The 18,208-nt window shown below is 29.3% G+C and overlaps 4 protein-coding genes across 4 annotated transcripts in view; 2 read left to right on the top strand and 2 right to left on the bottom strand.

The window, feature by feature from the left end:
* Nucleotides 1-1,134: 1,134 nt before the first annotated feature.
* On the bottom strand, nt 1,135-7,866 carry LOC128962212 (probable serine/threonine-protein kinase DDB_G0282963). The gene is made up of 8 exons (XM_054308567.1): nt 7,413-7,866; nt 2,540-7,267; nt 2,355-2,479; nt 2,125-2,291; nt 1,879-2,045; nt 1,617-1,814; nt 1,458-1,544; nt 1,135-1,388 (listed from the first exon to the last, which is right to left on the bottom strand). Exons 2-8 carry the CDS (start codon nt 7,082-7,084, stop codon nt 1,338-1,340), a joined length of 5,340 nt encoding a protein of 1,779 aa, XP_054164542.1. The 5' UTR covers nt 7,085-7,267; nt 7,413-7,866; the 3' UTR covers nt 1,135-1,337.
* Nucleotides 7,867-8,828: 962 nt separating this feature from the next.
* On the top strand, nt 8,829-13,042 carry LOC128962057 (chromatin remodeling regulator CECR2-like). Its single transcript, XM_054308384.1, has 8 exons — nt 8,829-9,074; nt 9,147-9,235; nt 9,317-9,441; nt 9,505-10,707; nt 11,113-11,177; nt 11,242-12,534; nt 12,590-12,714; nt 12,971-13,042. Exons 1-8 carry the CDS (start codon nt 9,068-9,070, stop codon nt 13,028-13,030), a joined length of 2,967 nt encoding a protein of 988 aa, XP_054164359.1. The 5' UTR covers nt 8,829-9,067; the 3' UTR covers nt 13,031-13,042.
* Nucleotides 13,043-13,393: 351 nt separating this feature from the next.
* LOC128962231 (endoplasmic reticulum-Golgi intermediate compartment protein 3-like) lies at nt 13,394-15,206 on the bottom strand. Its single transcript, XM_054308592.1, has 3 exons — nt 15,177-15,206; nt 14,727-14,864; nt 13,394-14,581 (listed from the first exon to the last, which is right to left on the bottom strand). The coding sequence occupies exons 2-3, from the start codon at nt 14,833-14,835 to the stop codon at nt 13,488-13,490; spliced, it is 1,203 nt and encodes a 400-aa protein (XP_054164567.1). The 5' UTR covers nt 14,836-14,864; nt 15,177-15,206; the 3' UTR covers nt 13,394-13,487.
* A 1,054-nt stretch (nt 15,207-16,260) lies between these two features.
* Nucleotides 16,261-18,208, top strand: part of LOC128962951 (serine/threonine-protein kinase BRSK2-like) — a 29,594-nt gene continuing 27,646 nt past the window's right edge. The window contains exon 1 of the mRNA XM_054309388.1: nt 16,261-16,553. Coding sequence (XP_054165363.1) covers nt 16,451-16,553 — 103 coding nt within the window. The 5' untranslated portion in view covers nt 16,261-16,450. The remainder of the gene's footprint in view (nt 16,554-18,208) is intronic.

Below are 18,208 nucleotides of genomic sequence, written 5' to 3'. Positions count from 1 at the left end.
ATTTATAATACATGTATACAGTAGATCGCAAAATGCCAAGAATTTTATTATAAATTAACTTATTATTTTTTAGCTCTTATGGACTGAAAAATAATAATTAAATTAATTCAATAATTATTGCTTTCAAATTTGGAAGAAATACTAATAGTAATCAATAATATAATAACATTATTAGTTCAATAAATTTTTATTATGTCATTATTTTTATTAAAAATAAGATTCAACAAAGAGAGCATATAATAATAATAATAATATTAATAATACAACTTAAATATGATGCAATCGATTAATGAAATTTATATATATATTTATGTATAATATGTATATAATATATATAAAGTTATATTACATTTTTTCACATAGTTATCATATATTTAAAATGATTTGAATTCAAATACATTATTAATAATAATTTCAAAGCTATTCATAATTAAATTTACATTCAATCTCTTTAATTACAGAATATTCTTAACGTTTAATTTAATAATAATAATCGTTATCAATATAATTAAATATCTTTCCTAATACCAAAAATTACAATAATATATCTCAATAATAATAAATATATATATATAATATATATACCTATATTTATACATTTATACTGTATATTAGATGTATTAATAAATATTTATAGTTATATATAATTATATAAACAACTAAATTATATTTATTGATAAACAATAAATCCATTTTTTAAAATTTCTTTCGACAATCAAAAGACAAAATATTTTTTAAGTCTATAAAAATTTTCATCTTTTTTACAATAATTAAGTCAGAAATGAGAAAACGTGTAATTGATTGAAATATCAATAATTACATTGTTTTCATTTGAGATAATAAAACTGTAATCGAGATAATACATCACTAATTTCCAACATTAATAAAGTTTTTATATAATCACTGGATTTACAAAACAGATATTTAAAAGATGTCATTTAAAAAAATTAATAAATAATTTGAATATATTGTAAATAAATTATTTTAAGTTTTCAATAACAAATATTTTAATATAAATTAAAAAAAAAGTAAATGCCTGTAAATAATAAATTAATAGTAATTTAAATAAATTTATAAATATTACTGTAAACTTAAAATAATTTATTTTTAAAATTATTGTAATTTCTTTGCCTTTGACTCATAACATATTAGTTTAATAGTGATAATAATACCTCAATTATTAAAACTTTGAATATTATAAACAATTGAGTTGTGCGTAAAGTGAATAAATTCACTGTTACTTTAAATTAGATCAAAATTACAAACTGTCGTAAAAATTTTTATACTCAATGACACAAATATATAGTTTATGGCAAAATTTAGTCAAAAATTTAAGACTATCTTATTTTGTCGCAATCCAACCAAATATCCTCCAATTCTTTAAAGAGCTATTTGAAAGTAAATCATATTTTATAGTTAGATATAAATTTGCAAAATAATATAAAAGTATTACAAACCGTATTAATCCAATCACTGTCCTGAAGACATAATTCTAATATCACATGCGATTCTTTACTTTCATCGCCACCTCTTATACTATCGACCTTTAAATTATAACAGATTCATGTAATCATCACATTATTAGTGGTTTTATGATATTATGATTAATGACTTACTTTAGATTTACATTTATTGAAAAATGTATGTTTTTGATGATGTAAATGAGAGTATAATACAATTTTATCGGTGCATTGATCACAGGCTGCATATTTGGTTTGTTTCAGATCAACGCCTGTTTGCGGCTCGAGAGTCATCTGATTGTACGGTTCGCCACTAAATTGCATTATTTGTGTACTCCAATTGTCGTGACATAACTTAAATATTATTAAATCAAATTACTTAATGTATAAATCATTGAATCAATTCTTTAAATCATACCCGACATCGAAGATCGCCGACATTGTTCTGTGCGGTTACTGTAAACTCGGGATAAGTTTCGACACACTTTACAATATTGGCGTCCCATTTGACTTTCGAAAAGAAACGCGACTTCTTTCTGGAACAGATTTCATCAATCTCTTGGACGTGAGATAAAAAGTATTCATCTGTGGTATAAATTTAGACTTTAGTCTTCAAATAGTTTTAAATAATTATATCATTTTTAATTAATTATTGAAGAAATACCATTTTCTTTAACAATTTCTGATATGAAATTAGGATCCAATGCTTGGCTAATAAGAGTTTGAATAAATACTTCAAAATTTTCCTGATTATGTAATGAATTGTTCACTGATTGAGAGGAATTGCATTTATTTGTTTGTCCGACCCTTTCAATAGTTGCGGTGCCGTTCCTATCGTAAAATAAATTAAGTACAGAACTAATAAGTTTAGAAAATAATTAATAAATATCTTACACTGCATTTGGATTAGCTTGTGTTAGGCCTAACTTTTCGACAACAATTCGTGTCCGACTGCAACCCATGACCCGAACATCAACGCCGACATATCTTTGTCGTACCGTTGGATTCCACGCCGAATACTAAATTTAAAAAAAATATAAGCAAACGTTTATAAAATAAATTTTTAAGTTAATACAAACCGAAGATGTATTTATATATACAGTGATGTCGTCCTGTTCTTGTGGTTCAAACCTCTGTAAAAGACTTTTGCCTTCAATTCGCCAAATAACAGGCAAATCATATTGTGATTCATCAATGGACACAACAAAATCACCGGTTCTCATAAGTCCTTCACGAATAGTCGATGCTTTTTTATCTTGAGATCTTCTTCGAGGTGTATTAGTACCGGCACTTTGCATACCAACTGATTGTTGATTTGAATTATTATTTATTGTTGGAGTCGTTAAAGTATTTGTGTTAATAGTTGGCGTCGAAGAACTCCCTGGAGATGTACTCAACATTGTGTTTGTTGTTAAAATAGTAGGAGTTATCTGAATAGGGCTTAGAATGTGTTCAATGGCTACCGTCGATGTATTTAATGGAGTCGTTGTTATAGTAAGTGCCGGAGTAGTTGCTATGATTGGTGTGATTATCGATGATATAGTTGCTATTGTAGTTGAACTCGTATTAACAACATTTAAACATTTTTTTGTCGACACATGATTTTGTATAGGATTTTTATAACAATTATTATTATTACTACTATTACTATTACTACTACAACTATTATTATTATTATTATTACAACTACTACTATTTACCGGTAATTGATTATTATTAATAGTGTTTGATATATCATTATTATTGTTAATATTATTATTATTAACTGAATTTGTTGTTTGATTCAAGTTTGTCGTCACATTTGGCATCACATCAATGGTAGACATTTGTTCTGATTGTTGCAAATTGTCAGTGATTTGTGATAATCCAGTGTTAAGTACAACACTATTAATACTGTTTTCAATGGATTCTGTGGTACTATTGGGTAAAACAGGTTTAACCAAATTATTGATACTTTTCTTAGTCTTCTTTAGCGGTAAATTAAAAGAAGGAGAAGTTATCTTTTCGAAGTCAGCAGTCGTCGACTTTTTAGTTTGTTTGTCACTACTACTAGACTTTCGACTCTTTTTCAATGAATGACTATTAGGAGGACTATCGGGAAACTCATATTCATCAATCATATGTCGTGATTCACTATTAAACATATTTAAATCAAATTTATTTTTGCGTTTTTTATTATTTTTGACATCTTTTCTCTCCATTTCAATGATGTGAACATTATTGATAGTCATGTTAGTCGATGGTCTCCTCTTAAAGAACTTGCTTTCATAGTTTTCCCGATCTCCAGCTGTCGTTGATTTTTTAAAATTTTCTCCACTCATTAATTTAGTATTATTTTGATTGATTGTTGAAAAGTTTTTCTTTTTCTGATCAAAATCTAAACCCAAATTGTCTTCCATTCCGTTATATTCATAGTTGTCTTCAAGTTTCACTTTTTTGCCATTTTTACAAGATTTTTGACCATTTAATGTATTATTGTTTTGTTTAATTTTGTTTTCATTGGATTCTTTAAGTTTTTTCTTTTTCTTTTCTTTAGTACCACTCGAAGGAACGGTTGGTTTTGGAGAATTGCAAAAAGTTATATAACTTTTAAGATAAGGATTTATTATATTGCTATTCGAGTTATTAGAATTCATATTATTTTGAATTGCATTTAAATCTTCGTTTGAATTTATTTCTGCATTTTGTTGATCAGTACCGATATTTGTGGTTTCATGTGATATCACAAGAGACGACTGATTTTCAATTTGAACGCTTGTATTCATATTTGGTGTTTGAGTTTCCATCGAAACACAGTCTGTTGGTTCCGTAAGAAAACTTAACTCATCGTCAATCGTAGGAAATGATTGCTTTTCAGCTACAGATTCATTGGTTGTCGTTGGAGTTAAGTGTTGTGAGGCCATCGACATCACCGGTTCCATCATTTGATGGTCTTGTGTTTGTTGAACAGATTGATGAAGTGACTCGTGAGGCATTTGTATCAAATCGTGATCAGCTTGTGTCTGATGTGTTGACATTTGAGTTTGTGATTGTTGTGGCACCTGTTGCTGTTGTATGTGCTGCTGGTATTGCATATCATAACAGTTTGTTGTGTTTGTATGAGTGTTACCAGCATTAGCATCATTTGGCAAAACATGAGTTACCTGTGATTCTTGTGATGTTTGGTTTGGATGACCGATATTTTGAGACATTAAATATGGATTTGGATTAGAATATGAGTTCGTGTATTGTTCTTGAGTTGGATAGGAATAAGTTGGAAATGAATTGTTAGGATCGACTAAATTGATAACATTATTGTTATTTTTATTCTTATCCTTTTTCTTTGATTTTTTATTATTTTTCTTACTCTTCTTGTTGTTAAACGAATTATCAAGTTTTAGATTTGAATTAAAGGCATTATTTGCTTCATCAGTAAAATTAATTATCGGAAAATCAATCTCTGGTGAAGTAAACACTGAGTTAAGTGTCGGTTCATTTGATTGATGTCCGATCACATGGTTTGATGCATTCATTTGAGTGTCATTTGTGAGCTTATTATTGTTAATATTGTCAGCAATCGGATTAACTGAAGTCATATTTGAAAGACCACACGATTCAGATTCAGACATCATATAACCTGAAGCACTCTGTGAAACACTGGATGAACTGTTCTGTGAATTATTCATATTAGCCACGGCTGCGGCCGCCACCATACACGAAGAACTATTACTTAATATAGAATCAGTACTTCTATTACCATTTGTTGTTAACTTTGCATTTGAACCAAAATTTGAATAATTTGCTGAAAACTGATTGGTTTGTGTAGGAGTTTGTGGTGTTATATGTGAATAATGAGATACCTGTTCCTCATGATTAGTAGGTTGTGTGTTGGCTGATGTTAAGTGAGGCTGACCAACACTGGATGGAGGTGTGGGATACCCTCCTGGTGTTGGAGTAGGAGTTTGATTGCCCATTGATTGAAATACCTGAGAATTACTATAGTTTGTATAGTCTTGGGTTGAGGACTGTACGGCGGCACCCGTAGCTGTGGTAGTTCCCTGACTAGAGTTAGATGTATTTGATCGCTGAGGCTGAGGATATGGAGATTGTGGTAAATTAGTGGCCGGACTGTTGTAACCGAAACTACATGAAGAATCATTTCCTTGTGTAAGACCATGATTGCTGGCAGCCGATGATGACCGCGAAACCGGATGATTTGCCGATAAATTATTGGATATACTGTTGTTGGCGGGACTTGAGGAGTAATTGGCGCTGTTATTCATTATTGGCATCATTGCACAGTTCGGCAAATAATTTGTTGCATTCATAGCATTCATTGCGTTGACATTTCTTGAGTTACAAGAATTTGCTGAACTCTGCTTTGAATTTTGAAGAAGTGATGAACTGCTAAGCAGTTCACGACTTCGAGCACTCGGATCTGTATGAAAGCCAATTGAAGGATAACTGCCTCTGGATGTGGTATTAGAGGCAAAGGCATTCATCGCCTGTTGATTTCCAGATGCTATTCCTGATGCATATCTTTGTGTCTGCATTGAGACATAATCCGAACCAATTGCATGAGCGGCCGCAGCCATTGCAAACATACCCGAGGCATAGGGATCTGTTTGGTTTTGATGGTGATGACCAGTAATCTTTGCGTTTATGTTTGTGTCAAATGAATTCTGACCCCTGGTCTGTATTGCATGACTTGATTGGGTCGGAGGCAGAGACGGCATAATATTGCGAAATGAATTGTCGACACTTGAAATTCCAGACATCGTCGTTGTCGGTGTCTTATTGTTGATGTGATGGTGATAATGATGTACTTTTTGGTTCTCATTTGATGACTTATTATGTGATGAACTTGAATGATGTGAAGTGTTGTGAGAGCCTAAATGTGATGAATGAGATGTATGTGATGTATGAGAGGCATGTGATGTATGGGATGGATGTGAATGTGAGTGTGAACTCCCAATTGTATTGGAAGTGCTATTCATGGCATTCATGGCATTAACAGTTTGATGCGGTAATACACCAAAAGGTCCACTCGGAGTGTTGCTTGCAATCAAATTGTGGCGCCAATTGCTTGATTGCAAATGTGAAGGAAAAAGGGATCCCGTAGCCGTCAGACTTGAATTGGGATCACTTGTCATGTTAGTAGCGGCCGACATACCAGGCATTGATGACATTGTTGAACAATAAGCAGCATTTCTTAAGTTATTCATATCGTTGTCAGCCTTTTTGATTGAATTGAAAAATCCCGTCCCAACGCCAGGCGTCGGTAAATAAGCAGCTTTTGACTGGAAAGAAGCCGACAAAAAACTCGAGTCATAGCTCGGATGGAAAAACGAGTTGGCGTTGAAAGAAGAGCTTTCATGAGTGGCCGCTTGATGTGAGGCCGCGTTTAAGCCATGAGACGAAAAGATACCCCACGGGTGAGGATGAGCTGCAGTAGAGCCGTAATGACCAGACATGGCCTGATTGGTGGCATTGGCCGTAACCCCCAGACCTAAGTGATCGTTTACATTGAGCTGATGAACACTTTGGCCGACATTAAGACCCGGCGGTAAATTTAATTGATTCATCTGAGTGCTCGATGCCCTTAATCGGGAATATTGTTGAGCCGTCGGCCACCATGAGTCCATTGCCAACACTATAGCCGAGTTAAAAGTGGACACAATATAACTTCACAATTGTGGTCACTGACCACCGATTCACGCATTCATACGTATTGTCTATTAATCACTATTTCAACATTAATTTCGACATTTGTTTACATTTCAAATGCATTTCTACGACAAATGCCAACATTTTTCAGTAATTTTCGTCTAAAATATGATAAAAATAATTAAAATAGTTTTAAAAATGCAATAAAAGTCATAATTATTTAGAAAATGCATTGAAAAGCATTGAAATGACATTACATTTGTTGAGCAAAACTCGTGACAAAAATGTAAATAAAAAAGTGATTACCATTTGATCGATGATTTGACAACTGATTGGATTCACTAATGTTTTAGACTAACAATTGGTGGCAAAAAAGTTTGCAAACAATTGATTCAAACAATCAATCATCACATCATTGCTGGCATTCAATCAACTCAATGGTCGACACTTATGTAACAATTAGTTAGTGCTTAACGCATACAATCATAATATCACTGTTTGTATAATAATATGTCTCTAATATTAATAATATTAATGTTCAACCATTTTAATGGGCCGTCACTACACTGTAGGGCACTCTATGGGCATAACATTTCCTATTAATACATACAGTAATACACAACACATACACAACACTAGACAACACATACACACACCTCAGCATTCAATCACTCACTCACTCTCTCTCTCTCTAAATATTAACGATATGTCTCTCTCTCTCTCCATCTTCTCTATTGAACATATCATTGAATTAATGGTAGACTACATGTGTCTCCATCTCCACAGTTAACACATGTTATGCCAACAAATATTTCTCACATTATTTTCCTTCTAATCAATAGTTTGTTTGTTTGTTTGATACACTTTTTATGACTTTTATAATGCATTTGATAAAAGCATATAAAATAATATGATATTTGAATCAACAATATCTTATCAAATATATGTGCCTTTCATAGGATGTATCAAATTATATGACTATTATATCATATTTGACAATCAAATTATCCAAAATATGATAAATAAAATATATTATAATATTAATAAAACAAATATTAAATAACAAATACATGTTTATTGGGGTTAATAAGGGATAAGTCAATTGGATAAACAACTTTTACTATCATATGATTGCATAATACTGTAAAATATTTATATATATATATTGAATAAAAATATATTAAAATAAGTTTTCAATAAATTAAACTAAAAATTATATTAATATTTAATATAACTTTTACTCTGCCATCAAATGACACTATATTTATGAACAATGGCTCTGAATGTCTAACCCTTGAATACATACATAATATCAATAAATGTTACTTTATTTTTGGACAACAATTTTATTTTTTCAAATATATTTATTAAAATCTAATAATAAAAATGCAATAAATTGAATAAATATATTAATAAATAGTAGATTAGAGTAGAGATATCGTTATTAATATAAATATTAAGAAATTGTATAAAAATTGTGCGAAAAATGCAATACAAGGACTCTTATAGTGATATTTGTGAACAAAATGTTTGCAATAATTGAGTATTAAATTCATTGTTCACTCAACGGTTAGCACACTATTGACATAAATAACAACAATTGAATGGTTATAATGATTACAATACTATTACATAGTGTTAACACATTTTAGGGGACAAAATGTTTGATATATTTATAGTAGAAATTTGTGTGACTTTTAGTTTGACTTATTCATTGATAAAGCATTTCGGGTCGACTATTGATATCCAAAACATTGAGACTTAAAATACATAATAATTACAATAATATTGCAATTTATTGACAATTATTTGTTTGAAAATTGTTTTGTTTTCAATGAAAATCTATTGATTGTATGAATCGGTTAATAATATTGTTTGCAGTGATTGTGTAAATCAATTGATTAGTTGACAATCAGTTTTGATTGAAACCTTGATTTGCAATTAAATAAAACTATTAATTGATGGATGGTTTGTGTGAATCAATTTCTTGATATTATTTTCACATTAATTTAATGATTGTATTAATTGTTTTTTCAACAGAATTGCAGACCTATTATCAGATCCCATCCATTACTCACTTCTGTAATCTATTTAGACATCACTTAGATTTACCAGATTTTGATTATGAGGTAATCTTTTTTTTTTTGAACCATCAATATTAAGATTATATCACATTTACTCAAATGATTGTCTAAACTATTATAAAATAGGATTTAGAGTTTGCTTTCGTGACTCTTATCTCTTCAGACGAGTCAGATGTGTCTTCAGTCAACTCGAATCTCGTCTTACGACTGATTTGTTCACTTCTTAAGGGATATTTCAGGACAACTATCAAGTAATGGTTAAATAGATTTGTTAAGAGAATTATAAATTATTTGATTTGATTTGTTTGATTTAGTGATACAAATTGGGAAAATTATTTACAAAAATTATTTCAAATTCAATGGACTGGCATCGAGAAGAAGAGTTCTCCATTTATTACATTTGATTTGGACGGCAATGAAATTCATCAACGGTTTTATGATTTGCCGCTTAGAGTAAAACTTGATGTAATCCATGCTTTATGTGATTATCGACTGTTTGCTGACGATATTGCAAACATAGTCAATGAAATTAATGGCGATGACTACCGAGTTGAACCTCTCGGTACTGATAGTAAAGGATATATTTATTGGTATTTTTATGGGACCCGATTATATCGAGAGAATCCTGGATTAGCCGAAAAAATTGATTCGAGTTATAAAAAATATGACGAATCACTGGCCAAAAGAGCCGAAGATCTTAAACGTGTTAAACTTAAAGAAGAACAGGAAAGGAAACGTCAGGAGTTAGAAGAGATTAAACGTAAGAAAGAGGAGACTAAAAAAAGTAGAAATTTGCCGCCAAAAGTGCCCGGTTTTCGGGAAGGACTCAGACAGAGAAAACCAGAAACACCTTCAAAGCCCAACGGAGTGGTTAACAATAAAAACTCTTCAAAGAAAAGTGCTGTGAGTGTAGAATCCACTAATAAAAAGTGTGAAATTAGTGTTACACGAGTAAAGGATGTGTTGTGGGATTTAAGTGAACGACAGGAGGGCTGGAGTTTAGTTTGTCGGACGGAACAGGACTGGAAAGAGTTGTGCGAAAAGTTTGCCAAAAGTAAAACCAAATGTGAGATCGAGTTTTATAGATTGTTATCCAAGAGTTTTGTACCTAAAATAACTGAAATATTTGAAGAACAAGAAAAAGAAAGAGCAAAAGTTGACAGACAAAGACTTCTTGAGCTATTACCGCGTAGAGCGTCGTCTAGAATTGAATTGAAAAAAATAGTAAAAGAAAAACAAGATTTAGAAGAGGAAGAACTAGAAAGACGACTAAAAGATGAATTAGAAAGAAAGCGACGATTAGATAACGAGAAATCGTTAAGAGAAAGAAGTGAAAGAATACGACAGGAAAGGGAAGAAAGAGCTTCGAAAAGAATTAAATTAGTCGAAGAAAGGGCCGACAGAGCGATCAAACGACAACTTATTGAGAATGGAGTCATCCATGAGATGAATGATATTCAAAATACCGAAGATTTCAATGATTCCAATGATATGAATACTGAATACATTAACGAAGAGTAAGTGTTTAATATTGAAATTTTATGTAAATTATATTATATTTATAATGAAATCGTAAGTCTGGTCAGAGTCTTATTGATTAATTGAATTGAATTACTCTATAATAATACGTTTTTTTGTTTCCTATTGCGGGCACTCGTATTGTATGCGAGATCTGCCTCAGCCACACATTATCTTAACGACCTATCAGTACGAAAGAAACCACTTTGTAAGTGATAGTTTCTCAGTGCCTACCAGTGCAATGTCAACCCAATTGATCCTATGTATCATTTGACTTAATTGTAAACCATAACCATTTAAGATTACACAATATTTTTAAATTAGTAATTTTAACATATTCTATACACTATCTAAAAAATGATAATGTGTTTAAAATATATATATATATTTTGTTAATTATACAGATTTACTAATATATTGAGTCCAACAACCAATACCATAGATAAACTTCATGAAAATCTAGAAAAAGGTTTGATAATTAATAAATCAATTTAAATAATTGTAATTAATTTGTTTTAAATTGATTTCCAAAGTGATTGTAAATGTAAAGTCCAATCGGGACGCCTGGCCTTTTGCTGAACCGGTTGACGGCATTAAGTTTCCGATGTATTATCAGGTGATCGAACATCCAATAGATTTGTCAATAATTGAGAATAAGATTTTGAACAAAGAGTATAATGTATTTGAAGATCTGGAGAAAGACTTTAAACTAATGGTTAATAATTGCGAGACATTTAATGGACCTAAAAATGGCTACACATTAATGGCTTATGCGGTTTGGCGTGCATTTAAAAGAGCAACTCTTAAACATTTAGAGCGAGAGTTAAGTTATGATGAGAGCATTGCATTTATATATCCACCAAAAAAGTCTAATCCAAGTAATATAAAGCCAGCAATTGAGGCGAAAAAAAAGAAAATACAAAACAAAAGGCGAACAACATTTAAAGCACTTAATGTTTTGGCCGAAGCGGCAGAAAAGGCTGTTATGGCAAACGAGTCGCGACTTAATCCTAACACTGTTATCAACAACACTACAGACAATGAAGAGTCTTGTCCTAAAACTATTTCATTTTCTAATCCAAATAACGTATTTATTGAAAGTCATGAACCGACAAATACACTACAAGTCGACGGTGATATGTGGGCTAACTTTCTTCACAATATAAATCATAAACAATCCATACCTCAACTTCAGTCAAATCCACAACAAACAGTCTCAACAAACACTAAAATTGCTGAGAATTTAACATTTAAATCATTGAATGACTGGAGTCAAAGCATCAAACAAAATGGCAATTGTGTTGTTTTGCCACAAAATGCTGTCATTATATCATCACCTAAAGTATCTCAAGTTGGACCACAATTTTCATTAAAAGTAGTTTCTTCTGGAAATGACATGAATACCAACACATCAAACGCTGTATTTACATCATCTGTAATATCAAACAATGAAAACGCACGCAAAGAGTTATCAATTACTGATCCCAAACGCCTTGTTATCAAATTGAGTCGCTGTGAGACAGGACAGGTCTGGAAACCTGTTACCATCATAAGCACGACTCAAAATAGTATTAATCCTAATAATATGGTTAATACTGTTAATTTTACAAACACTGGACAAGTGGTCAGCAATAATGTTCAACTAATTCAAAGCTTAAGAAGTATTCCATCAAATTGTATTCCTGTGAAGAAACGATTATTACCTGTATTTCAGGCTAACACTCAAAATCAATTGGTTGAACAAACAACACCATCACTCACTATCACCAATAATACATCCAATACTAATACCTTTAAACCGATTTCACAATCATTTCAAATATCAGGTAATTCTACTTTAAATTAAAAATTATTTTATCACTTATTATAAATGTTAATTAGGAATACAATCCAACCAAAGCTCAAATGTGAAGATATATAGACTTCAAACTGTGGATCAGTCGACTAATAATTTGCTAATTAGACAAAATACTAATATACCAACTGTTTTAATGCCTTCAAATAATGTAATTTAATAATGTGTACTTACTTTGAATGTACTCATGGAAATTTTTAGTAAAACTGTGAACAACATTACAATTTGAAAATGTTTGGAAATTTTCCTAAAATATTTGTCAAACATTTAACCGTACGATACTGTATTCATTTACTAAAAATAAAATAAAAATAAAACCCATGAGTACTTTCAAAATAACTACACTTTATATGAAACTTTATTTGTTAAATATATTAACACAATTAACTATATCATTGATTTAATAGCCGACACCTAATGGATTAAACACTGATTTAAAAGGCACTCAAAATTCTCAAGACTGTTAATAAATGCTTAATGTATTATAACGTTGAGATTTTAAATATAATTTTAATTAATTTAAATGTATTATTAAAAAGTTATTTCATTTTGTATTTTTGTGATTTTTATTATACCTTGAAATCATCAAAGAATTAAACATTTTGTGATATTTTTTGCTAAATTTCATTTCATATTTTACTCTAATTTAATACTTCATTCGCTATCAAGAAATAAAACCAACAAAAAAAACTTTTTAAAATTTTATTTAAAATAAAACATTTAAATATCACAACATACAGTATATTATGAAGTTATTTACATTTAGCAAACTGTATAAAACATTATATAAATGTTAGTTAAAATTTGGTCGATAAGATTAGATCGTTATTACAATTATAAATATAATGACTTAATTATATATTTAAAAAAAACTTATAAATGAAATTATAATTTAAAGGAATGTTTAACTAATTGATGACTTAATTACGAGACTTTTCCCAATTCAATCTTTTTCTGTATGGCTTTAATCGAGTGATATAGCAATGAGTCTATAATAGCCGATACAGTGAAGATACCACCGGTTATCGCACAGAGAGAAGTGAGGAAATGCATGAATGACTTATTGATTTCACTATACTTTACCATAACTGGTCCGAACTCATAGACAAAGAACACTCCGGGCATTCCATTCTCGGATAAGGCGTCTAAAACTGGTTTCTTATGTCTGGTTACTGCAAATTGATTTGTTTGAAGTGTCTGGCCATCACTTTTGGCATAAAGTGTGGCCACTATTTTAATGTAATACTGAAACATCATGGCTCCTTCTTCAGCCGATTGAAAGGTTCCGTCTAATGGATTAGTTTTGCCGGGCATTGTCCGGCCGAAGGACAGGTGTCTTACTTTGTGTGTCAGATTGAATCGCTGATAGTCGCCAATACTGAGGTCATGCACGTGAACGTGATGTTTAGTAAAGCTCTTTCCGGGAGCGATATGTAGATTACCGCCGACTCGGTTAACCTCAACGTATCCAAACACCTGACAGCCTTCTTTGTCATAGTTCTGGAGTCGACTCTTAATGCCTTCCCGTTTGCATTGCATGATGTCATCCATATTGTTGAGACCCCAACCCTTCTCACTGTATGCTTGTCTAACTTCATCACAAGTATTACAACACTTTCGACGACCACTTTCTGCACCGTAACAGCTCTCACACCGATTCGGGTCTAACGTTGTGACCGGTGTTTCCGTTACTTTATTGAGAAACTCTTTCTTTGCACTTAATTTTTTTGTGCCAATTGTATTGTCTTTTTCTGGCGCTTCAAGCGGTTCTCCATTCAGTGAAAGACGACGTTTGAAGACATTGTGCTCGATATTGATGTGCTGTTCGCCGGACACGTCAATGGCATCGATGGCCAGAAAATCACAAGCAATATGAGGGAAGACGACATCCAAATTGATCCTCAGTTTCTCTCCGCGCGAAACGTCTACTAATAACTCTTCACGTAATTCGGGAGTTAAGTAGTAGTTTAGTTCAGATATAAATAAGACTACCATTAAAATACCACTGATTATTGTCACTATATATGGGATCAATTAATGAGACAATTAGTCGATTAATAGTTAACTAAATAAGTTTTTTTTCAATAAGTATAATATAAGTCTTTAGGGATCAGATTATTAGGTTTTGATATGTTTGAGACAATCAATCAATTGGTGACCGACCTGTGGCCCCACCGAATGTCTTGATTCGGAAATCTTCTAACACTTTCGGGTAGACATCCAGCGATCGGATCCTTTCATTGATTGTCTTCAATGAAAATACATTTTCCATAATTTGGTTTTTGATAACTAATTCAATCACTAATTTAATTCAATTAATATTAAAATAATAATTAAAACGTGGAATCAATTCAATTATAAAATCATAATACAGTTTACGAGTCATTCAAATATAACATTACATTTCTATTACAATATCTGTCAAATTTATATTTTTTAATTAATTAATTATTTAATTATAATAAACATTTATTTTCATATTATTATATCCAAAATAAATCTAATAACTTATTAAAGTACTAAACTGTTTGATTAAATATTTATAAATATATTTTGAAATATCAATTATGTAATTAAATATTAAAAATATTATTGATTTTTAACTATTAATACCTGAATATGAGTTAAACTTTCTATTGAATATCTATTTATTTGCAATTAATTTTTATTTCAATACTATTGATATTAAAAATATTATATACTGTATAATAATGTTTGTCTAACTACTCATAAATTATTCCAATTATTAAATATTTTTATTTATTATTAGTATTTTTAATATTAATATGTTATTAATTTTAATATTTATTTTTTTAATTTCCTACTAATATAAACACTGATATAACTAATATATAATATATTATTACAACTAATAATATTATATATATATATTTGAGAATATTATTAATAGTAATTTAGTATACAATAAATGTAAAGTAATATAGATAGCAAATAGACTTTTATTAAATCATTGTATAATTTGATAGAAAGTGAGAAACAGAGAGACAATATGTTTGGTATTATAAATTAAGGACTATTTTGAACATAAACTTCTAATGTTATAATATTAATGTTGTTTTGAAAACACTTTAGACAAACAAAGGGGTTTTGCGATTGTTTACTACGAAAAACAATTGCTTTAATTAAGTTTATGATTGGTATCGATCAGAATGTGTGTGTAAATGCATTGATATTTTTAGTAGAGATGTCATTTTACACCATTGTTTTTGTCAAACATTCGTGTTTAAAGCAAACCTATGATAACTCAAAATTTTATAATTAATTAAAAGTTTTAATTTTTTATGGGTGAATACAAAATAAATATTTATGACAATGTTTTAATGTTTGTAAGGAATTAGTATGAATGATAACCATAATAATAATAAATATGTTTTGTAAAGCTATAGGTGGGAGTCATGTCGTTAGTGATGTCATAGAAATCTATGTTCTAAACGCTGTAATGTTGTGAATGCATTGCAAATGTTTGTATCGATCGATATATTGGTTGTGAAGGCATTGAATGCAGTGATAAACGCAATGCTCTGACTCTGAACGCAGTGGATATCAAAGTGAAAACTAAACCAACAAAACACTGGTTTACTTGTATTGGATTCTCTGTTCATAGACTATACCTACTCAGCACTTATATATATATATATATATATATATATATGACAACATTTCTAACCCTATTTATACAACACATATAAAAACGTATAACAGTATTGTCGATGGCGTCGGTCATCAAATGCCATTAATTAGTGGAATATATCAATAAATTTAATACAATTGAACCACAATTCCAATGTGTCTTCATTTATTGTCTACTGTTGTGGTATGTCTGCCAATGTTCATCACCACAAATACACATTAGATTATCACCAAAGATGTCGGGCTTAAGAGATGGCAACAATCAAGACATCCACCAACACTCCTATCAATACGTCGGGCCGTATAGACTGGAGAAGACACTCGGCAAAGGACAGACTGGTCAGTCATTTTTATTATCACATAATTTGATGTATTTATATCCATTATAATCCATTATATCCATTATAATACAAATATATATTTATTTAATTGTGTATAGTATATAGTGGTATAATACAGTAGTATTTATTTTCAATTTAAGCTATTTTTAGAAATATTACTATAAAATATTATTAATCATGAATAAGTCATGATTTATTCATGATCACTAAAACAGTTCAAATAAATTAAAATTAGTTTTAACTTTTAATTTTAAATAGCTTTAATTAAAATTTAGTAAAGTTAATTTTATTCAATTGAAATATTATAGTAAAATTAAAAGCAAATATTGTTATAATACACAAAAACTTATTATAAATATATAATAAACAAAAAATTATAAAATATTCCAAATTCTTATTTAATATTAATATCTAAAAAATTGTATAGAATTTATTTAAATGAATTATTATTGAGATAAAATGGTCTCAATTGGAAATGATCCGTAAATTTCTGTAAAAATACATTTATTTTTAGCTTAAAACCTTTCTTTATAAAAATGGTAAGTATTTTAATATTAAAAAAACAGAAAAAGTTGTTTTGTTTAAAATATAAATTGATTACTACTTGAAAGTTAAATGAATCATAATATTTGTTATTTATAAACCAATATTTTAATATATTATATGTTAAAGGGTTAGGTTATCGATGGTTGAAATATATAAAATAAGTAATGAGTCTATAAGTGAACTAAACTCAAGAATAAGTGTTACAAAAAACATAATTTATATTAAACTTATCGGTTGTTAACAAAATAGCTTTTTAAGAGAAGAACACAAATGTTTATTTTGACCGAAAATGTATTGCTTTTGCTTCCAAAAGGATTAACGATCTCAAGAGAGTTAGTGTTAAGTAAATGCAAAAATGTCACCAAATTATGGCTTAAGTAATGTTTGCGGACTTTAAGACTATCAACAAAATTACGGACTAAACACAGTATCGAAATATAAGTAATCAAAATAGTGACGGATTTTAATTACATCTATAATTGTTATATATTATTATAGTTGTAATTTAAATATTACTCAATAAGTAATACTTAAAATGAATTATGTTTTACCTGTTATGAGATATTTAATTTTAAATTATAAATAAATTTAAAAAAACTGAAATAAAAAATAATTTTTTTAGAAATATATGTATATAATTTAGTATAAATAATTAATAATTTTGATAGTATATATTAAATCGTTAGTATTATCATTTTGTTTTAAAAAAATATATTATAAAATTTTAATTGAATTTAATATTTTAATAAATGTGAAATTAATATATAAGTAAGATACTGTATATAAAAGTTATATACCATATAAAATCAAAATATTTTTTTACATTATACAAGTTTATACTGATTACATAAAGTTGCTCTACTATTACATACTGTATATAATAGTACATAATTTTACATTTGGATTATATTATAAATCTGTAATAAATATACCTTCAGTTTTTTGTGATTTTGCATATAATAATAAATAATCTGATTTAATATTAATGTAAATTTTGTGTTAACTGTAATAGTACTGACATATTTCATATTTAATTTTTTAAAAAATATTTAACTTATACTAAGCTATATAAAAGATTATATTATTATATTATTATATATATTAACC

This window comes from Oppia nitens, unplaced genomic scaffold (assembly GCF_028296485.1).
Source record: "Oppia nitens isolate AA-2021 unplaced genomic scaffold, nextdenovo-longstitch-racon4-pilon3 scaffold6_pilon_pilon_pilon, whole genome shotgun sequence".
Taxonomy (NCBI): domain Eukaryota; kingdom Metazoa; phylum Arthropoda; class Arachnida; order Sarcoptiformes; family Oppiidae; genus Oppia; species Oppia nitens.
This window is presented reverse-complemented; position numbering and strand designations above follow the sequence as displayed.